The sequence below is a fragment of the Furipterus horrens genome, unplaced genomic scaffold, assembly GCF_987537825.1.
Source record: "Furipterus horrens unplaced genomic scaffold, mFurHor1.1.pri manual_scaffold_3, whole genome shotgun sequence".
Taxonomy (NCBI): Eukaryota; Metazoa; Chordata; class Mammalia; order Chiroptera; family Furipteridae; genus Furipterus; species Furipterus horrens.
In genome coordinates this window covers 193,880,881-193,905,005 of record NW_028327173.1, presented here as the reverse complement: position 1 = coordinate 193,905,005, position 24,125 = coordinate 193,880,881, and the positions used below count along the sequence as shown (strand labels likewise).

The 24,125-nt window shown below is 39.0% G+C and overlaps 1 protein-coding gene across 4 annotated transcripts in view; it reads right to left on the bottom strand.

The window, feature by feature from the left end:
* Positions 1-24,125, bottom strand: part of NRXN3 (neurexin 3) — a 1,415,138-nt gene that overhangs the window by 739,468 nt on the left and 651,545 nt on the right. For all 4 annotated transcript variants that reach the window (XM_090271249.1, XM_090271250.1, XM_090271251.1 and 1 more), the window contains one exon: positions 20,962-21,081. In XM_090271249.1, coding sequence (XP_090127375.1) covers positions 20,962-21,081 — 120 coding nt within the window. The remainder of the gene's footprint in view (positions 1-20,961; positions 21,082-24,125) is intronic.

Genomic DNA, 24,125 nt, shown 5'->3' with positions numbered 1-24,125 from the left:
AATCGCCAGTCTCTCGGTGTCTAGTGAATTTACAAATTCCCCTTTTAAATTTATGCTAAAAATTAATTGCAGACTTAAAAAGAAAGAACAAACAACAACTTCTTTTATTATCTCCAAAGCCTGTTAACACAAACACTCAGGGCTCTACATAAATAGAGCTGTGTGGGTTGCATACCATCTGTGTACAATTCTGTTTGCCAAGTATCCTCTTATAGCAACCAGCATCACCACCGGAGTTCCTGGCTATCTATACCATCGCTGGACTTTGTCTGCTTCCTCTCTGGGAAGACGGTAAGGTCACAATTCTATTTGTGCCACAGCATATGGAAAAACAATATGGCAGAAAGGTGAAGAACGTGGTCTTCTTAGAAACAAAACTGGACTTGAATCCCAGCTTCCTACTTCCAAGTTTTGTGACTTATAAGCCAGACATCTCAATTCTTATATCTGTTTCTTTTATTGTTATAAATTGGAATAATAATAGTATCTACTTGTTGGGGTAATGATAACATTTACTTGAAAGACTGTTTTAAAAAATCAAACAGGAAACTATAAATAATCCAAGATTATATATAAAATTAGAAACAACCACAAACATTTCTTAAAAGTTCTATTATTCTAGTTATTAACTTGTTCTAACATCTACATACTTGTTTCAAACGGAATTTCACTAAGGTGGATAGGATCTCCCCTTTTAGACTATGTAAATCTTTAAAGTAAGTTACCTAATATACTTCAACAAACAACTTTAGAATTTTGCTATCCACCTAGGGGTGAGTTATACTCCAAGAGGTGCTGGATAAACTCTTGCAAGGGCAGCATGTGTGATACGGAGAAACGACCCAAACGATGGTTGGTTGGGTAATCAATTGGTTTTATGGCACTAAACCCACCTCTGCACTGAAGTGAAGAGAGGACCACAGTACTCCCAAGCCACCGTGCCCAAATCCACAGCCAGTGTGGTTCCTAAATTTCACTTCCCCTGATTGGATTTTAGAGACTTCCTAGAACCAATCAAGCAGTCTTCCACAACACAGGATTAAAAATAAAACATTTAAATGAATCTAGCTAAATAAAGGAGCTGATATTATAAATTCTGACGGCCTACTTTTTGTTTTCCAAGTTGTCCAAAACTGAAAATAGTTTTACTTTTTCCAATGACATGCATGCATCAGTGGCCTGAAGCTCTCTGGGTATATTTGGGTTGGAGGAAGACAGAGTTATTCTCCATTATCCACAAAAGGTGGCAACACAAGAGTATCTTACAGCCTCATCTTATTTGCCAGTTCACAGCATCCTCTTGTAAAAGAACCCTTCACTTAATTTCAAGGCAGAAGGGAGTGGACTCACCACAGGCATTTATAACAAAGAGGCAGATGGCTGGACTGGTCACCTGTCTACAGAAATTATTTATGGAGGGGAAAAAGAGACACAGAGACTGAAAAATCTGGGTCTGTGTATGTGTTTCCTAGTAACCTCAAACTAACTACTCTTTCTGCTTTCTTTTTTCTGTTTATAAGATGAATCTACATCACAGCAGTTTTATAAAAAAGGGAAGAATAAACAGAATTTTTACTGCTGTCCTAACTGGAGATGGATGATATGAAACACTCCCATTTGATCATGATGGATGATGCTTGCTCTGTGTTCTGGAAAATAAGTAACCTCCCCCACAATGCACCTCCCTATAGGCTTCTTGAAGAAAAAGTGGGTTCTCTGCTGTCCAGACCTGAAAACTGTATTTACTCATGCGTGGAGGAAGGAGTCTCTGGGGGTTAACTTCATGTTAACTCTGAACCACTGGCACCGATAGTAAATGACTCTGCTTGGTCCCTGAACTTTCAGTAAAGGCGACCAAAAAGGAGAGTCTCTTGCTTTAGAACATCCCTTTGTATTTTCAATCCAGATCTACATAGGAGATTACTGTTTCTTTTTTATGGAACCTACTTCTCTGTCCACATTGCTCTTAAAACCAGAATCACTGAGAGCTGTGTCTTTCCAGATATTGGTGATTTTTTTCCCTGGGTCTTATGGAGAGTATAAGCCAATACTTGATAAGCCCTTAGCATTCACACTTAACATGTATTTAAACGTGGGCTTACTCAGGAATAAGCTGGAAGGGCAAAGGAAGAAACATATAAGACCTGAACTGCATAGGACAGCAGATAGTTAGGGCTCAGATCCCCTCCCAGCACATCTCCCTACGCATACCACCTAATGGGAAGAGCAATAGGAAAATTTTCAGATTCAGTGCAGTTACAAGAATGTAACCCTCTGCGATTATCTTTCATTCTGAGTTGGGTTTAGGCAACAAGGTTTAACAGTGTTGATCCTTAGAAATTTTTTTTTTTTAATTTCTCAAAGGGAGACAGATTCTATCTTGAGTTTCCCAAGTACTGAATGACCCTTTCTTCTGTGGATATCTAAATGACTTACAAACCAATGCCAGGGTTTATTTCCCAAATGGTAAAATAAAGTCAGAGGGAGTCTGAGTAACCTTGGGAGGTCCTGCTTTAGCGACTCGACAGAGCCTAAACTTTCTCAGCCCAGGAACCAGAAATCATAGGGTTCAGACAGAGGCAAATAGTAGCCAACCTGGCTCCCATCTTCTCGGGAGTGGCGTATGCCCACGAGTTCTCATTTTCTCCCATTTAATCTTATCATCGACACATCTGTTTTGTCTTTTTCATTGTCCTTTAAAAAAATGCCAAGGGTTCTTTTTGAAAAAATTGTATTGTATTTTTTTCCCATCACCATTTAGCCCCCCTTATACCTCCTGCACACCCCACAATCACCACACTGCTGTCCGTGTCCGTGAGTCCTTCTGCCTTTATGCTCCATCCCTCCACCCCCAACGGCCTCCCCACCGTAGCTGTCATCCTGCTCTCTAGCCTAAGTATGTCACGTGACTGAATTTTTACCTAACATCACATCCTGAAGACTCGCTTCAATACTAATAGTTGACAGAAAAGACGCTCAACTGAAAGGAATAAATGAAGCAATTACATAGGGAAAAAGTGGAGGTCCGTGTTTCATTGTGCACGGCCTGAACAAAAGTGTTAGAATCCAGTAATCTGCATGCATCATAGAGGGCTTGATAATTCTCACACCAAACCGTGAAGCGTCTCCCCCCCTCAAAAAAGCCTAAAATATTTGATACACCTCATATCTTTGCTACATGAACTTTTTTGATCAGAATTCTGCAAGTTTGGTTTTTTGTTTTTTTTTTTTAAGTGTTTTGAAAGATTCTTTTGTTGCAGGGAAGGTTATCGACAAAACTCAAACTATTCAGAATGTGTCTTTTTGGAAAAGGAATAATTGCTCACATTTTAAACTGAGGCAGGAAGTAACAGTTTTGAATGTTTCGGGCATTTCAGCTTAGTGGTAGGGAGCTTGGGGGAGATTTTGAGGGGGAAGTGAGAGACCGCGGGCCCTTCTATCAGCCAAACGCCTGGAGCCGGGGCACAGCAGCAGCACTTAGCTGACCGCAATTTTGCTTGCATCAGGGAAAATGGTGAACTTGTGACAAACTTGTTCCTGCCCATACACAACCAAGGGTATTAAAATTATAACTTAATGAGAGAGGCCATTGACAGTTCATCCCACTGGAGATCCTGAAATGAACATTTGTTTAAACCATGTATGTCTGAAATACCACGTACTGTTTGAGTAACAGAGAAAAGGTTTTACTTTGAGAAGCAGATTTAAAACAATCTTTAATTGTAAAAACCACAAAGTTAAGGCTAAACGGAATAATTATCAAAGCTTATAAAATTACAAATGGAGTAGATACCTTCAGTGTTCGCCACCTCACCAATTATCTGAATATTATAACTGTCTTTGCCTGCCCCTTGTAGTTTATATTCGTGTTGATGCTAACCCTAAATCTCTCTAGTTTGTGCCTTTTTGCTATTACAAGAGCCTCCTAATGGCTTTCTTGCCTTCATTTATTTTTCTAAAAAACATTCATCACCTCCCCACTGTTTATCAGACATTGCATAAGGGTCTGGTTATTTAGTGGCCAAAAAAAAAAACAAAACAAAACAAACAAAAAAAGATGTGGCTTACTATTTTCTTTCAACTCACCCCTCACAATCTGCCAGGGGGTTCTTCTAAGGCATAACTTTGCCCAATGACACACTTGCTCAAAAATTTCCATTGGTCATTTCCCTCCAAAATCTCCTAGTTGCAGACCCACATGGTCAGGACCTCATCGCAGTCACCTCATGACCTTATCTTCATTACCTTTAACTGGTGCCTAGCGTTTTACATGTTCATTAAAGGTTTATTGAACATCTGCATTTGCCAGGTTCTACATAAAATACTGGAAATATAAAGATAAATAAGACCCTGTACCACTCTACAAAACTCATAGCAATTAGTGAGGCAGACTCATTAACAAATACTTCTGTGATAGGCACTATAATGGGGAAATATTTACTGAAAGGAAAAGGAGTGAGGAAACCACTATTTTTCAATGACTGACATTCTTCTAAGCAATGTGCAAAACATAATAATCATCACATAGTTCTGATCTAAATTTCCAAAAATCATACATAGGTAAGTATGTCATGTAAATACATGAAATCTACACAGGCAGTCACTCAGTACAAAGCCCCACTGGATATTTATAGATGAATAAGTCTAAGGAGGGTCGGCCATAACAGAAGAAAGTTTAGGGCACATTTGAGAAAGACAGTTTTCCCACTAATTCTTATGTTTATGAAAATAAGAGCTACAAAAATTAAAATAGAAAGTTATGTTTAGAGAAAATTCCTGGAAAAGTCTCTATTGCCATGCTATAGAGATCTGAGGTATTTAAACATAAACACATAATTTATGAAGAAAGGCTTACATCGGCTAGCTCCTAATGGGTGAATTTAAATAGCATAGTGAAGAACAGGATATCACTGAATGCCAGAGGGAATGGTCAGAATTCAGGGCCAAAGACTGGATGGCCACAGAAAAGTATGGGTTGAGGGCATTGCTAAGCTAAGTACACATGGCTCTGCAGTGGGACCAACTGCCCAGTGCTGCTTCTCAAGTCACAAGGCAGCAGCAGAGCAACCAGGCAGAGGAATTTGCTTAGAATTCAGGTAGTAGGTGGCCAGGTCATGAGGAAAGGGCTATAGAGTAACAGTGGGAATGTCGTTCACATTACTAACTACAAACTCCAGGGGATGTGTGAAGACAAATGAAACCTTTGAGACCATGGAGAGTAGAAGGTAGACTCCAGAAGTAGAAGAGGGGCGATAACTTAGGAAGCGTTTAACAGCAAGGAAAACACTCTTTGCTAGATGGCCAGGCATTTGAGAAAATCAGGTTATTGAAAAAACCATAATATGAGTATTGAAGTCATCACAGATAATGCAAAGGATGGGGTGAGCTGAAGGCTGAGAGCTAGAAACTCAAGTTAGAATGCTCTTCACTTCGTGACGGTCAGCAGATGCTGATGATGAAGATGGGGGAAAATAGCATAAAATATAACTATCACAGAACAATGATTGTGAAGTGTGCTCTGATTCCAGGAATGAATGAATTAGGGAAAAATTATCCTTCACTGAAGGAGACTTCAAAGGGTGTTATAACAATACACTCTATCCAGGTTTTAGGCACCAATGTTGAAGCTATAAAGAAATTTGTTCACATTAGAAAAATACATATTAAACAATGATATGTTCATGTGAGGGCAATTACATAATCATTTGTGGTATACTTATTTGGCATCAAATATTTGTCATAAGAAATAAACACTATTTATACAAACACAGTTCTACTATACAATGACCCAGAAGTAAATGAAAAATCACACTTTATTCTAATTAATAAAATGAATATAAAAAGAAAAACCATACCCATGTGAGTATACTTTAAAATGAATTTAAATTTCTCTCATATAGTCTAATCAAATTCTTAAAACCCTTGTTGTCAGGAACAAATAGAGTCGGGAAGTACAAATTCTCTACATAATCATTCTTAGGAGTGCCAGTTGTTAAGATGGTTAAAATTTCTTGTTCAAATGCTCTTTCCAGCAATCTGCGCCCTGCATACATTCATAGTCACACTCATCATATTTCCTCAGATACTATTAGCTTCATAGGCTCCAAAGAGCTCAGAGTATTCCACCCATTAGAACTGATTATCAAAATCACCATGACTAAGATGTGGTCTAATCCCCCAGTGCTCAGCGATTTAGCCATTATGGAGGATCCCTGGTATCTTGTTCAATTGAACTCCACTGGAGATGAATATGCAGCCATATTTCCATGGCAGGCAATAGTTAGCACAATAGGCTGCTCAGATAATAAACCAGCAACTCTGACATTTTTCTGTCAAGAGCGAACAGGGAACAAGAGAACAAGAGTCTGGCCATGGGTCTTTACTACATGGCCTCATGTTCAAAGTTAAAGTATACCAGTATCAAAGTTGGCCTGCCTTAGGGCCTCAGGCTCATAGAATTTTGAGGAGAGGTGCCTGCAAATAATCTGTTGTAAATAATTCATTGTGAAAATAAAATTATATTTTACTACTTTAAATTAATGACTTAAAAATTAGTTACTACCTACAAAGTTAAAATTATGTATTGAAATGTATGGTAATAATTCAGGCTACAAATAATGTAGTTTGGTTCTCTTGGTCTCTTAAGTGACAAGAACCAAAGATTCACTGGCCAGTGATTTTTTTCTCTTTTCCAGGAAAGAAAAAAAAAAAAAGACACAAATACTAAAGGTAGCAGAATCCTTTGGTGTGATTTTGGGAGTCCATGGAAGTACTGTGTTTAAAAATAAGGATATACATAGATAAGGCAGATCTTCCAAAATGTACTTGGTTTTTGGTTGAATTAAACAACTCATAATCTGAAATATGCTTGGATTTAAAATGAGAATATACAGAACATCAGTGTTATTTGAATAATCTAATCCTAGTAACCTTACCACTCACATCCACCCAACACACAGTTAACATCTACTCTAGAGGAAATTAGTCACCACAATATAGGCCCATTGGTGGTAATGAATCTACTCAAAGTTCTACTTATTGTATTTATTAGTGACATTTTTCTTTAACAGAAGGTTTACATTTTTAACAAGACACTACCTGGAACCTTAAAAAAAAAAAAAAAAAAACCTCTTTCCTAAGTCCAATATCTAAGGAATAGAGATATTAATAATCTATTTTCAGGGTCGTACAGCTAATAGAAAACAACTGGTGGCCAGCTTGCACGAACAGCGGATATGCCAAACTACAACATGTCGGTTAGAGGGTTCCTGAGGAAACCAGATAACAAAGAGAAAACAGGATGCATGAGACAGGACATGGCAGTTAGAGCTAGGAGCAGGGGACTTCTGCTACTCACCATGAATGCCTTCGAGAACAAAGGAGTGGGGAATGGCCAATCATTTTTAGACACAATCAGAAAGATTGTACCTCCAATAGTACTCAGCCAATGAGGAACTGGGGGAAGAGACCCATGCACGCTAGGGAATAAAAGTCCCGCTGTATCTGGGTGTGCCTGCACCCCACACATCCGATCTTGCAAGACCGCCATTAAAGCCTCATTTCTGCTGTACTTTCGTCACCAAGTCCGTTTCTTGAGTTTTGGACAGGATGAGGGTGTTTCTCACAGACACTCTGCTTTTCATCCATTATTTCTAATCTTGTTAACAAAACCAGGACTTTTGCAAGGTACAGATTGTTGAGGTTTTGTTGCATGAAATGCCCAAGGCCACCTAGTTAGGAAGGAAAGGACCAGGATCTCAGCGCACCTTTTATTCTCAAGCCCATAAAATCCCCGTTTAAGAGGCTGAGGCATGCTTTCTCTTACTTCCAAATCCTAAATGCAATGGAATTTTAGAGAGAGATCAATATGGACTAAAACAGGCAGAGAAAACTCAAGGGAATAGGTGAGACTTGAGCTGGACCCTAAAGACTGTAGTATAGAATCAGAATAGCCAGGTCAAGAGGAGAGAAGCCATTTGGGGGGAGAAATTGGAGGAGCAAAGGCACGGAGGCATAATGAGGACAGACTATGCTGGTGACAGAAGAACACCGGCTTCATTAGAGGACACAGGGGTCCATGAATATGAAAGGAAGTGGGATTCATGAGAGCAGATGATAGAATACCTTCAAAACCAAGAGAGTAGGATTTGCACTACAATAAGAGGAGTCCATTGAAGATTCCTGAGCACAGGGGTCGTAAGACAAACAAACAAACAAAAAAAGGTGTTTTGGTAAGACTAATCTGGAATCAGTACACAAAAGAAATTTCAGAAATAAAAGCAAGGAGGCCAACAACGGGGAGTGTGAAGCCTCCCAAGGGAAGGAGTGGGGAGAAGCATTTTATAACATGCCCTATGTTGACTGGCAGATTCTCACGGCCATGGCTTCAATAGAGTCCGCAACGTAATGCACATAACACTCTTTCCTGCCTTGCTCTGTGTCTGAAGAATCTGCCACCAGAATATCCCTTGTGACAAGAGATGCAGCCTTAGGCAATGTAGCCACAATCAAATATTACCTAGGAAACCAAATGTAATGAAATGCAAAATGTTACCCCACACTGGGAAATAGCTGTGAGATTTGGTTATAGCTGTGTTTATCATTCATTAAACTTTGTATAATAGGAAAATATGCTAAATTAATCCAAATGCAAATTTCAAAAGTTTGATATTGGAAATACATGTGGTGTGTTGTGGGGATTGGAATGAAGCCTCCACCAACGCTCAGGGTTTGGCTAAATTCATTTGTTTTAATTCATTCTTTTCCATTTGCTCTGTTCTCAGGATTTTTTCTGAGTCGGGGACAACAGTCCTGAATGATGGCATGTGTTTGAACTGCAGGCTTGTTTCCAAGCGCTCCCCAGTGCCAGGGCACTGATGTGAGCCTTTCCCAGATGATACACTTGAGTGGGAAGACCCTGCTTAAGGGTAAAGACATCCCAGGTGATGTCCCCCTGCCTAAATGCTTTTTCAGAGATGAAATTATACCCCAACTCAGATGGGATAAAGGGGCTTTCTACCAAATATCATCACATGCAGACAGGTACCTGATCTGTGGCCCAGGCAAACGCTCTACCTTTAGAATTACAGTAATACACAACTTGCCAGTTAACTGAGATGCAACCAAAAGTGCACACATGACTCTGTAAGACCCAGAAACAAAGGTATTTGGATAGAAAGATTATTTCAGAATAATTGGGGAAAAAATCCTAAAAGAAATCGTTATTTATTTATAGCAGGTATATATGAACATATGTTTATTTTTATTTACATAAATATTTATCTGGTTCTACTCATGTAAGGATATCTGGGTAAAATTGCAAATTTAGATTTAGTTGAGGGCTGATTACAAAAAGCATCCAATGATTTTACTAGGAAATAATGCCCAGAGTCACATGTTATTATTTCCTATCAATGCCCCTGAGAGTGGTTGCAAAGAGTTTATCAGGTTTGGCAAAATTCTCCTGCAGAGATATAAACCTTTTGCAACCCAGGATGTCCAGAAACCAAGAAACCTTCATGTTTTACTTTTTTCAGTACACAGTGCATTGAAGTTCTTCAGTCACATGGCACTAACTTTGGTCAACATAAAACTCAGCAGAAATGGATGAATGATGTTAAAGTAGATGAGCCCTCCTGTCTCACTAGACCTCTAAGGCACTAAATCTCATCATGTGAAATAAACCACAATGTCTATTTGGAAGTGGATGCTACAGAAAAAAACTGAGACCCAAGTGGCTCCTTCCACATATACATTCTAAGGGCCGTTTCCCTCCAACTACAAACACTACAAAACCTTTTTACTTGTATGGAGATGCATCTGTATATAACTACTCAGAAACCGCAAGGCTTTCTGTGAGAAGGGACAAGGGCAAGAGAGAAAAAAAACATCCTGACATTTTCATTTTCATCTGAAGAAGAAAATTGTATATTGTGATGCTCATTATAATTCCTGCATGCCTAAAAGCATTCTTTCTGACAAGAAAAAGCCCTGTCCTGGTAGAATGCTATTTATTTCATGAAAAGAACACGAAGACCTTTGCACAACTCAGACTTTGAAAATACATAAGGCTCAGTCATTCACCCAACAAATATATTTTAAACATCTATTATATACTTGACACCATGCATATTCTGAAACAAGGTGATATAAATAATTGGTAAAATTATGCATGTTTTTTTCTACTGCTTTGTGCTTTTATGCATTTTCCAGATTTTCAACAGTCGGCCTACATAAACTTGATTATCAAAAAAGTCAGTTAAAACTAAAAGCATCAACAACGCAAGGTTCCCTTCTATGTGTCAACATGAATCAAAATAATAAGTCCCCACCAGAGTCTAAAAATCAGGATATGGACAGTCAAGGACCGAAACACTCCCTGGCATAGAAAGACCATGGCATAGAGAGGCCTTCAATTTCCTGAAGTCTCCAAATATTTTGTTTGAAAACACTTCTTAATTTCATTTGGCAAAGAGACATGGATCAGATGGCAAAGATCCACAGGATAAAGGTAGGTGAGAAAACAAACCATAATTCTAGGTAAAGAAAATAAGAACACTAGCTGCAAGAGCCAAATTAATTCCTGCACCCACTGAGTTCAATCAAGTGTTATCAGAAGCCCAGAGGGAAGAAGCAATGAGGACCTCATAAAAGAAACTCAGATAAAGAAACGTTGATGGAGACACAGCCGCAGATACTTAACTACCTGTGTGCAGCTTCTTTGGCTGTACAAGTCTCTTGGACTGCATAAGGTCGATCACTGGAGTTGAAGGATCTCCCTCCACCACCTTCTCACAAAAAGACAGGTCCCAGAATATTCTGTACTGCCAAAGCTGTTCTGGGGTTGATGTGGAGCTTGAAATCACCCCTAGCAGGTTATAGCTTAAAGCACAGCACACTGTGGGTTATGTTGTTATCCCTCCCCCAATCTCCAAGTGTAAAGGGAAGGACAGGTAAAAAGAAACGGGCTGATGCCCACTTCCAAGCTAGATAGAGTAATAGAGGTCAGATCTACAACTGACCTCAACCAACCAGGAAAAGGACCACAGATGTGAAACAACAGCTTGCAAGACACTGGACATCAGGCAAAGAAGGACAGTGATTCCTTGAGGAAGAAGACAAATAAGGTGAGTCCTAACATGGCCCTAGGGTCCTGCCTTGGGAGAAATTTCTGCTCCTTGGAGCGGAGAGAGAAATCCCAGGCAGGCTTCTACAGATGAGCATTTGGAGCTGAGGTCCAGGAGAGCAAGGCAGGGAGAATGCACAGGGGCAGAGATAAGCCTTGAAACTTTTCATGGTGCCAGAGGAAACAAAAATGAAAGCTCACATACTGTATGATCCCATTTGTATGTATTTCAAGAACAGACAAAACTCATGTGTGCAGATACAGGTGCAAACAGCAGTGACCTTAGAGAGAAGGACTGACTAGAAGGGGCAGAAGAGAACTCTCTAGGAAGCTAGAATTATCTTTTATCTTAACTGAGATGTTAATGTCCATGCACCCTGCCCACCCCCCCAAAAAAAGTGCAGGGGGAAAAATAAGGGCAGGAAATCAAATTATATGTATTAGCCCTATTTTACAAGAGAAGATAAAGTTGTTTACATCCTTTTTTGCCTTTGCATGTAAATGCAAATAAATGTAGAGGAAAATAAATGTAAGAAATTATAAGTCCATATTGAAAAATACATCAAGATTGTACCTGTATGTGACTAACAAGGTAATATAAAATTATCTCCTGTGAACCAATAGGCTCTCAGTGGATTACTGCCATCACCATCAATAAGTAACTAGCCAAGCACACCAGAAATAAATGTGTTATAATTAAACATAAGCAATAAAATTGGTTTACAAATATAGCATGCTGAAAATGGCTGAAATGAAATTAGTTAGACCACAGATTCCAACAACTCATAATCATCCCCGACAGCTACAGGGCCTTGAACTGTGGAGACTATTTCTCCTTAAACCATGGGTCCAAATGTCAACTGGGATTTGTAGAAACTAACTTTTTAGCTGTGAGCCCTGGTCATTTTTATGGAGGGTCATGCAAAACAAAAGCTCCAAGCTGTCTTAGCTCTGGCTAAAACTGTTTGATATTGCACGTATACCAATGTCAGCAGTACAGCAGCCTTGAGGTACAAAAGCGTCCTTCTTGCTATCAGGGGCATATATAAATAAGAATGACTCCCCTGAGCAACAAGCTAAAACACACCTACAAAACTGCTGTCAAGTGTACCAGCACCCTATCCTTGCTCTTCTGGGTGCAATGGCCTTCCCTTCACCCCACTCAGCTGCACTGGATATCTGTGAACCCAGAAAAAAAAAATGGATGCAATGAAATAACTTCAGGTGTTACCTTTGGTACTGCCTGCTCGCAGATGCTTCATTTGTGCCTGTGCTGCCCTCTGGATCCTGCCTACGGTGGTACCAGGCTGCCACCGCCAGCCTCAGTGATGGTCCAGGACCCCTCTTCCTTCACTTAACAGATTCGCAAAATGACAGTTGTTTGGTGCAATTTATAATCTTATTACCTGAGCAGACCTGTCCTAATGATAATCTTATTTAAAATAAATTAAGTAAAAATGAAAATTATGTCTCCCCCCTCCAGAATAACAACATAGACACTAGAAATTACAGTAAAATAGACCCAATGCAAGTCTGTGGCTAATGTGAATTAATCCCTGTGTGTTCAGGTGAGTTTTCATTCAGAAGTTTTCCTTGAGACATTCAGAAGACATTGCAGTCAAGAATCCAGACCTTTTCGTCAAATGTAACTCTAAATATATGTCATGCAACCTAATAGTGTTGTGACCTTGAGCAAGTCACTTGCTGTCTCTGTGTCTCAGTTCCCTCATCTGCGGAACAGGGGTCATAACAGTATCTACTTTCTGGACTCGTTTAAACGACAAAATGGCATAAAGAATTCAGCACAGTGACTGGTAAACAGTTAAAGTGATTAAAAAATAAAAAAGAATTGCATATGAACGAGGTATTAAAGGTAAAAATTTTGATTTGAAATTGAATAGATCATAAAATTATTTTTAAAAATTATACAAAACTTAGGGCAAAGGCTGAGAGCCATGTGCCCTTTCTGTGTCATATAGGGAACACTGTCAACATGTGCACCCAAGAAATATTTAATTCTATGGGAAATGTCCCTGTGTTTGACATTGATATTTATATTAATTGGGACCCAGGATCTGTGAGATGACTCATTAACCTGTAGGTATTTTTTCAGTAGGAACATAATGTTCTGTAGCAAAGATAACACCAAAGCTTAAGGGCTTTTTGCCCTGTGAGATATTCACCAGATTTATGTTTAACCTAAATTTATATTTTGTATTCATTTTAACATTTATAAATATCCTGTTTACATTTTTACCATCCTTCTGTTTCTCACATTAAAGAGTTAAATAAATGTAGCACACATTCATTCTATATTTATATTCGAGTTGTGTCTTTAAGTTCATACAAATTATATCTGCATAAGTCATGTTTTTTGCCTTTTTGAAAACTATATTGAGAAGTAGCCAACAGTTCAGTAGGGGCAATTATGGGCCCTGTCCCAAACTTCAAAACTTCACAATTATGAATTCAATTTAGAACATTCAGAATGAGATAGGACCTATAAATGCCCACCTTCTGGAGACTCAGGGGAATTAATTTGTCCAGGGTATCAAGTGGCAGTCAGGATTTCAACACAGGCCATGCCCTGCATGCAATGGTCTCTACCACTGTGCTTCATGCTGTGTACTTGAATCACAATCAAGTTAAAACATGGAAATCAGAAAATCTAGGTTAATAGAGAATGAAACATAAATATCTGGAATATCTGAGGCTATGGTGGATACTCTTCTCTTAATTCTAGAGTATCTAAAGATATTCTAAATGGCCTCATTTGAGAATTAAGACCAAAAGATCTAAAGTGTTCAGAATTCCAGAATATGATAAAATTCACAACCAAGAACACTGAACTTCCCTTTCCAACTCTATATTCTTATATAATTTGGTTGTCTGTGAGGACCTGCCCACTCTAACCTAGTATTTAATGCAGATGTTAAACCTTTATTATTTGTAATAACATAAGTAGTAGCTGATCTGATAAAAATGTGAGCTTTCATATCAGACATACCTGGGTTCAAGTCCTCACTCAGCTTCTTCCTAAGTGACCTCGGTTTTCCCATTGTTAAAATCAAGACAATGATAGTATGGTATTTCTTAGAGACTTGGGATGATTAAAGGAGTGACATCTTTATAACGGTCCTAGTACAGTGTCGGCAACATAATAAAATCTTGAAGCTAATAATATTAATTATAATAAAAAATATCACTACTCATATTTATTAAGTACCTATCACACTCTTGTTCTACACCAGAGCTTTAAAAAGCTAAGCAGCTAATCCAGTTTCACAGTGTTAATGTTCGGACTGGCATTGAAAGCAGTTTGATTCTAAAGTCAATCAACTTGACTATGCTATGATATTGCTTACAATTTAATAACATTCATTACAAATCAAGTTTTTAAAAATCTGGTTCAATATAAATACATTTCCAAGACAAATGTCCTTTAATGGTTCGATGAAATGAATCAAGATTTGGACCCTATCAGGATATATATGGGACCCAGCAATAGATTCATTGTGGGGGATTCTTCCCCAAAGCACTGAGCACCATAATGTACATTCTACTAAAGGAGATTAGGCAATCTGATAATGTTTTTCATCTTTGAAAAATGCATATCACACAATGTTAAAATAAAGCAGAACACACATTTTAAACAGAGTATGATCTTAGCCATACAAAAGCTTAGAATAAACAATGGAAGGAAGTAGCCAAGAACATTAACAGTAGCTGTAGCCCATCTCTCTCTGCTCACTGGAATGTTGTCCTTCTTTCCCAACCATCTTTGGTACCATGTTTTCTCAGGAAGCACTTACACATTTTTCAGGACTCATTTGTCAATGAAAACTTTCCTAATAGCAGAAGCTCTTCTTGATGAGCCTCAGCCACAGAGACAGTTGACCTCACTCTACTTTATGACTCCTCACTACATACCATTCATATTTCTATCAAAGCACGTTCACATGTGTCTTCCCCCAGCAGACTCTAATGTATCAGAGAACAAAACTGAATCTTATTCATGATTATATCTTCAAATAAGGATTGTCTGTTGAATGACTGAATGAATAAATGATAAAGTATGTCCTAAGTAGCAAACAACTGTCTTAATTATAAACTCCTCAACTATGGCCTTTATACCAGACAAGCAGAGCCTAAAAACAGAAGTAGAAAATAAACACATAACCAAAAGCATGAACACATTACAGCCTGAAGCCCTTGGAAATTATTGCTTTACAAATAACAACATGGGCTCATATTGCTGACCTATATGAACCCGAGAGACGAAATGTGCACACAGGTCTGTCCTCTTGTTTGCACACTAAGTAATGCATGTACTGCTTATCTTTTCTGAAGCCTGAAGGGTAATGAGTTTTTAACAGATTTAATCAATATGCCAACCTACATTAAAAAATAAATAAACTCACACAATAAATAAAAAGCAAAAGGCCAATCAATAGCCAACAGTGTAGCTTAACAGCTATTCCAGCAGAGAACTGTCTGAAAAGGCGCTTTGCACTCCACTGTCTTCACGAGCCACAGTTGCTTGCTAGTGATTTGTGGCAGGCAAAGAACATCTATTATCACATGCCAGTGTGAACCTAGTGATTTCTCCAGCAAGGAGCCCACCATGAACAACACGCAATGTAGCACACATAGCTGGCTGGTGAAGGGGGGCTGAGGACCCATATTTATTCCCTATTATTTGCCCCACAAAGCCATTATAAACACACCTCACTTCTAAATCCAGAAATGTGATGTGTGTTAAGGACTCATGTGCCACACACAGATTATTCCATGTTTGCTTCTCCAGGGCACAGAAGCAATAACAAGATCCCCAAATTATATACAACTTAAAACAATTGTCATGAACCTGCTAAAAGAGAACCACGGTGGTGATAAAAGATGTGAGATGTTTCAAATTGCTATTTTCAAAGATGCCCCTTACATGACAACTCTTCGGTGTATGTGCGGGTATACACAAGTGAATTGGATTTTGTGCAACATCTTGCTATGTTCTGAAGGGGAAAGGGACTCAACAATGGGTTGCCAGCAGGGTGGCATTGCCACACTTTATGGAAAAGGGATTCTGATTCTGCATGCTGGTGTCATGGCTACGACAGAATGAAACTGCCCTGATCTCAGTCTCAATTTAAAAAACCCAATATCAGAAAAAATCTCCCTATAAGAATGCTTGGAAGACTCCATTATGTTGTTGTTTTTAAGCTGTAACCCCAATATTGGGTCATTAGGTTGGCATTCAGACGGTATGCACCATCTAAGAAGTCATTCCTCTCTGTTTTAATTTTTTCTTTAAATTAGAATTTTCTTTGACAAATGTTATCTGTGTGTTCTTATTGGATCCCACATGAACTCAAAATGGCTTCTGAGATAATTTTTCCATTGTAAATAGCCTTAAAATTCACCTAAAAGAAACCCCCTATGATTTTACTATAGCAGGAGATGAAAAGTCATGCCATAAAACTATATGACAATTAATAAACAATTACACTTTAGTTTCCAATCAGAATTATTTTGTGTCTACCCAAAATGAAGGGAATATTCTTGTACAAGGTAACCAGGCACAGAATACACGTCATACCTTCACAACCACTGTATCAGATTTGCCTCTATCTGTATAAGAATGAATCCGGAATTCAACCCCACTGTCTTCATCAACCCATCATGCATTTCACAGAAAATGATAAATCTAGGCTTGGTCTACTCACACTAAATGAAGTACACTTCTTAAATGTAAACTCTACTCATGGAGGCCACATCTATGTGACAGCAACTCAAAATTGTCAAGCAAATGCCAAATTTGGCAAACAGGCAAAAAATAAATAACAAAGATTATTAAGCGACAGAAACAATGCTAGGAAAAGGGAAGAAGATTCTATCAGCTGATTTCTCAAAAGAAACTTGGCAGGCAAGAAATATTGAAAGTGATGAAAAGGAAGGACCTACAACCTACATTACTCTACCCAGTAAAGTTATCATTTAGAATCGGAGGGCAGATTAAGTGCTTCCCAGACAAGGTAAAGCTAAAGGACTTGATCATCAGCAAGCCCTTATATATAAAATGTTAAAGGGACATATTTAAGAAAAAGAATAAGATCGAAATTATGAACAGTAAAATGACAACAAACTCACAACTATCAACAAATGAATCTAAAAAAACAAAGACAAACTAAGCAAACAACTAGAACAGGAACAGAATCATAGTACAGAGATCATATGCAGGGTTATCACCTGGGAGGGGGCAGGGGGAGGCTGGGGGGAAAGGTGCAGGCATCAAGAAGCATAACTGGTAGGTACAAAATAGACAGTGGGATGTTAAGAACAGTAAAGTAAATGGAGAAGCCAAAGAACGCATATGCATGACCCATGGACATGAACTAAGGGGGTGGGGATTGCTGGAAGGAAGTGGGGTACCAGGATGGGGGGGAGGGGAGACAATTGGAACAACTGTAATAGCATAATCAATAAAATATACTTTAAAAAAGAAGATTCCAAAATGCAAATATTTCTTTAGAAACTTGCAAGTCATCCCCAGATATAATTAACTTTCCTACACATGATGAACTAAGCATCTTATTTTGGAAAATATCATAGCCTAGCCATTTCCCTATTGAACATTTTTCTATTCCTGGATGTGCAATAATAAATTGAGATGGTCTCATTTCCAATAATTAAGGATCAATCTACTGTCTTGAGAAACAGCTCATAGAAAATGAGAGATCCAAACCTTACCCTCATCCAGAAAATGTCTTTTGCCATTAGGTGGAAACTCTAATGAATTCATGTTGTTTTATGACAACATCGTAAGGGATACAATTTATTTGAGATACATACAACATTCCAAAGAATATACTATTTACACAAATTAGGTAAAGGCCAGATTTCTTCGATGGCACTCCATTTATAATGCCATGCCCCAATTCCGTTACTGAGCTCAGAGCCAGGCCACCTGTGTTATGCATAGGAGCAAAGCAATGGCCTCTGTGCTCTTTCAGAAGACTCAAACCCTGCTTTTCTCTCTATTCCTTCTCCGTCATCTTTCTTCTTCTTCTTCCAGTTTTTTTTTTTTTTTTATCATTTCTCCTTTCTTGCATTCCCCCACTCCCCTGCTTTTGCCAAAGGTGAACAGGAGCCTTTTCAATTCTGCTGGTGACACAGAGTTGATACTCAACTCCTGATACAAGCTAATCTACCAAGAATTCACTAAATCAGGGAGGCACATAGAGTATCAGACAGATAGCTGCATTTGGAAAGTGTTTGTGAGGTAAAGCAGCAAATTACAACTCTGAGGATTAATGTTGACATAGAAAATAATTATGATGGAAAGTAATGAAGCTGATTTTGTAGAAAGAAAAAAGAATTCTGATACTAGTTCCAAAAGAGAAGTGCCCCACCCCCAGTCTTATACTTTAAATGTCAATCTATATGTATTATAACAATTAGCTCATCATTTTGATATATTTAGTTGGGTTTCATTAAAACCTAGATTACACAGCCTCATAAACAACAGTAAGTGCTTATTGTTTTATGCAAAAAACATTTGTATACAAACTTTACACAAACTTTTTAGTTAGATCCTACAATTCTGAATATCTGAGTTCTATACATCCCTCACGTTCTGCAAAGTGTACTTGCTCTCACGTACACACAGCCAGCCAGTCACAGACGCTCTGAGGCACTCCCCAAGAAGGGCCAGGCAAGCAGATTCTTTTAGTGATTTGGGCTCAGAGATCATCTACAATCAAAACTTCAACTGCATTATTGATAGACTAAAAATCTAAAATATATTATACTAAGCCTAGATATATTAGAAACATTTTTGAATGATGAAGAACTACTGCCACAGAAGAAGGCTGACCATCCCCAATCCTTGACCTAGAACTTCATTACATATAGGCAAAATGTTCCAGTCGGATTCAGTGACAGCGCCCATTCTGGACTGAGACATAACAAGATCGGAAACAATCAGAGAAAGCTGGAAAGAACCCTGCTTGGGTTTTAGCAGAAAACAATGCAGTCCCTGGGGAATAGAAAGGAATTTGTCAATGAGAGAAAAATACATACGTACCTGCTGAAGACTGTGTGTGTTCACCGCCATGAGAGTAACTTACCTTTCTGCCTGTCTGCATGCAGTCCGTTTCCTACTGGGAGTGGTGTGTATGTGTGATATGGACTGAACTTGCGAGGACAGAAAAACGTTAGGCCACCATTTAGAGGGGGAAAATAGGGCTTCCTATTGAGTCTTCTGCAGACAAATTGAAGGGAAAAGAAAGAGCATACAGCACAATTTCCAGGGTACTCTGGATGGTCCATAACTGCCTGTCTCAGAGGGGAACGGGGTTTCCAAATCATAAATATGGAAACAGGACTTTCAATAACACCAAGTACTTGGAAAGAGCAATCTGGTGCCAAAACCTCCTGCAGACAGGGTGTCCTTTGCATTACAGATATAGAGGCACATGCTTATGTTTAGATCAATAAGTATCAAGGAATTTTCTCTCTACATTGTGAGATTCCTCACTTGTTTCTCCTTTGTGGTTCTCAAGAGACTGACAGACCGTATGAAGACAAAAAGCTATGAGAAAAGTGAAAAACAGAACAAGAAACAACTAGACACATGAAAAATAAAGGCAAGCAATAACGAATCAAGGAAAACCAAATGGACAGGAGAGAGATGGCACGGTACTGGACACCTCCTCCCATGTGAGCAAACTCTAACACAGCCTCACTGTTTGCTCAGATAACATCATGCATCTTTTTCTTTTTCTTTTTTAATTACGCCAAGAAGCCAACTGCCTAAGTTCAGATTATAAAACAAACTCATACCATGAAGCTTGCATTTAGAAAACCAGGCAAGCAGGACATTCTATGTCAGGGCTTTTTAACAAATCTCTTTGCCATAAGTATCCGGAAATTTCAAGTGTCTGTTCATCTTTAAAAGTGGCCGTGGTAGGACAATAATATAAGAAGGAAGTAGAGACCTAAGTTATAGATTCCCACAGGATTAGAGAATCTCCACTGGCAGTTCTGGAATCACCTTCATAAAATCACTCTTCTTCTAGACTAAATCAGCTGACATGCCTGAAGCATCACTAGTGGACAAAGGTAACCACCAGTTCTTTACCAATCTGAACCAAATGCACAGACAGATACATACAAATGTACTCATAAAATAGATGCATGTAAACACAATATATATACCAAATACATAAACAGAAAATACATATATACATACATATATATATATACCAAAGAGATATCTATAAATTTAGCCAGAGATTCCAGAATCTCTGTGTTACATTTGAAAGACCCCTGAGAATGCTTTAAATGTTTCTAATTAGAAAACATTATGAGCTCTGAACATCTTCATCATTTGAAAGGTTTAAGAAGTTCTCTTAACTACAGAATTTTTGAAAAAATAGCTACTATTCATACATTCCTTAAACATACTCTAAATTCTAGGCAATGCAAATAAGAGTCTCAAAATGGTTATTCAGATGATTTAATTAATGAAAAACTGAACCCTTTAGAACACAAATATTGCCTGAATTGTTTTATTTTGTTTCCCAGTCATAGGTAATCTAATCTAAAGGGAAAACATTGAGAATAAGCAACTGGGAAAACATTTAGTACTGCTGAGCAAGAAACGTCTCTTTGCTCTTCCCATAAGAGCACTAGTTCTTTATTTTCCCAGTTTCTGGAGGAGAAAATTGCTAATGAATCTTTCAGAAGAGCCATCTTTTTACATAATGTCCCTAAGGTTTCTCTTAAACCTCTGGACTCTTTGAAAAAAAACCCAAGTATTAAAAGGTTGTACTCACGATCATTACACTGGTTTCCAGAATATGAGGTCATGGAGCAATCGCAGGTGAAGCCTTCCCACTGCTGCATGCAGACCCCCTGATTGGCACATGAGTCTTCCTGGCATGTGGTACTTGGTCCTAGCAATGTTTCAGAAAAAGGGAAGAGAAGAAAAAGTAGAGAGAGAAGTGTTAAGAATTAATCAAATTCAAAGCAATCGCTTGAATTTAATATTCCCATGCCCCCAAAACGTTTAAATACACAACCACCAAAAAAGTCAACTCCATATCATGCAACAAGAATTTAGTCTAGACGGAAGACAACAGAAATACACACTTAGCCACACACGGTCAACAGTTATACACAGACGGGAGAGGGCTGAATACACTGTTCTCTTTAAGGCAGACTTTGCAAAGGAGCCTCATCCCTACCCTTTACCTAGAAAGAGGTCTCACTTGGAGCATGGTCTTTCAGAACGTATAATGCTAAAGCAGAAAATCTCATTCCCGTGATTCTCAGGAATTAAGAACAAAAGTCCCTAAAGTCTACTTGGTAGCATTGAAAAGATGTTTAATGATAATTCAGAGGAGAAGGGGATAGCAGCCAACATGCATTGGCACTTTGTAGGCAATAAGCGCTGGGTACTAAGCTCTTTGTCTCCATTACGTCATTAAGCTCTCTAGAGGCTCTAACAAGTAAGTACCTATGATAACCATCATTTCACAGGTTAAAAAACCAACCTCAGAGAGGTAAAATAATTTACCCAAGGTCATATTTTTGGAAGTTAAAGAATCCTGATGTCCAACTTTGGTAGACTAACTGCGAGACACAAGCAGTTAACTACGTCAGTGGTTCCCAAAGTATAGGCGTCGGATCAGCATCACCCAGGAAGTTGTCAGAAATGCAAGTTCTCAGGCCCTACCCAGACCTACGGAATTGGAGACATTGGAGGAGAGGGAGGCAGAAATCGTGTTTCCACAAGCTTCTGGGAAATTGTGAAGTAGACTAACGTTTGAGCACTGGTGCACTGCACCGCCTTGCTGCTACAGGTTCATAAGGTTGTACGCGGACCGGGTGCACATACACCAGAGGATACAAGAGAATTATTTGAAGTTTGGAAAGAAAGTACAGGGGTACCTTGGTACTGATCGTTAATTCGCTCCAGAACTTGTGACAAGTGCTGAAACCAATGAGTACCAAACTATTGGCAAACTATGAGACTGACACGTTGACCTCTGTTACATCACGATGAAGGGGCGCCAAGTGGTGAGCAAGTGCCAGGTGCTGGAACGTTTTTTCTCGTCAAAATGAGATGAGTACAGAGTTTGCCGACTTCTGAAGCTGATGAGTACCAAGGTATGACTGTACTAGAAATTATGTTCATCTTTAAAATTACATTCTTTATTATTTCTATTTCTGTGCATCTTTCAGATACAAGTAACAAAACTATAATGACACATGTGTATAATATATAAATATGTACACCTTTTGGAAGGCATTCTCAGAATCTTTTCTAGATATAAGTGAGCAAGTGGAAACGTTTGACAATCTCTGTCTTTCAGATTGCCATTAAAATTTCTTTTCAAGTCAGCCGGAGCCTCTCTCTAGCCATCCTCCCATTTTCAATTTTCTCTTTCGCCTCAACCTAAAGATTAAAGAGGAACCTACACCTTTGGATTTACCTGAGCTAATAGGAAATATCTTAATATTCAGGATAACCTGAATTTCTCAGACAGTCTCAGCAAAGGAGGTGAGACTTTTAAGTCATTAAATGCATTAGTCAGGATCTGATTTAAAAACAAAAAACAAAAAAGCACTTGACAGAGTGAAAATATACCCATTGCCATAAACGCACATTTCACAAATTCCAAGCTTAGCCTCACATGAGCACAGGATATGGAAACGTAAGTGTGCAGGGTCCTGAGGATGCATATTCGAAAGAGTTCGTCTTCTGGGTGGTAAGACATTTTATGCTTATTTGTGAGGGGTGGAAGCAGTACAGTGCATCACTGCCAAGGCAAAGCAGGATGTGACATGAGGAAGTTCAGGACAATTACTAATGTTGGGGAAGCAGCCTGCTGCTGGGTTTCGGCAGCCCCTGTATACCAGGTGGGTCCCTCATGTGGAGATGAAAGGAGGTACATGGTCATGTTCTCAGTGGGTCTTCAACTTGAGCATTGTGTAGTACAAGTTTCATTGACAATAGCAAATCAGAACAGCTTTTTTCAAAGGATAAAAGCTTCTCAGAAGTCCACGGGGCTCCCTGACCAACCAGCTCTCACCAGACAATGGGCTGGTAATTCAATTGAACTCAGAATCAGAAACACATGGAAGGCTTTCCCCTTGAAAGGCAGCAGAACAGCAAAAACTTTGGGGAAGCATAATTCTTCGCATGTTGATCGAAACTGAACATGAAGGCTTTCCCATGCATTTCCCTCCCATCTAGCCAAATTTTAACCATTTTCCAGAGACCACCTCAAATGCTTCCCCCATATGAAACATTCCCCAGTAACTTCGAACAATTCTCCCCCTTCTTAGTGGAGCCGTGGCACTTATAATCTGCCTCATTAACTTTTGCAAATGATAATATTCCATTTAATGTATTATTACACATTGCACTGTCCTCTGCTTATATAATCCTCTAATTGCTTCACGTGGGCTTTTTTGCTATTTATCCCCAAAAGGCTGAATGCTGCTTGCTGTTAGGAATCATGTAATATGCTTTCATCGCATCCTTGCTGCACTAAGTGCACTGTGCCAGATGCAGAGGAAAGTGTTTCTGTAAATGTTGAGCTGATCTGAACTGCCGCCGCCTGATTTGCCCATCTCATACTTCCAAAACCTGAGCGTGGGAGAACGTCTGTGCTCTGCCAAGTGAGCAATCTGTTCCATTTGTCAAAGGTTGCTCAGGAAGCAAATCCAGAGCAAGCTGTGTTATTTCCAGATTCCACAGAATTTGTTTCACGTGCCTTAAAGGGAGAACGCTGTTGAGAGTCAGATCGTCCCTGAACACTGACCACTCTGTAATCACCTAAGAACAAGAAGGTTTCGGTGAGCACCAGCTGTACCCACCACGACTTCCGATCACTCTGAGAATACACTCATACCTTCTTTCCAGGCAGAGATCCTAGGGTGTTTGCTTCCTTCTCCAGCCTCATTTCCTTCACCTCGCCCCCAGCTCACG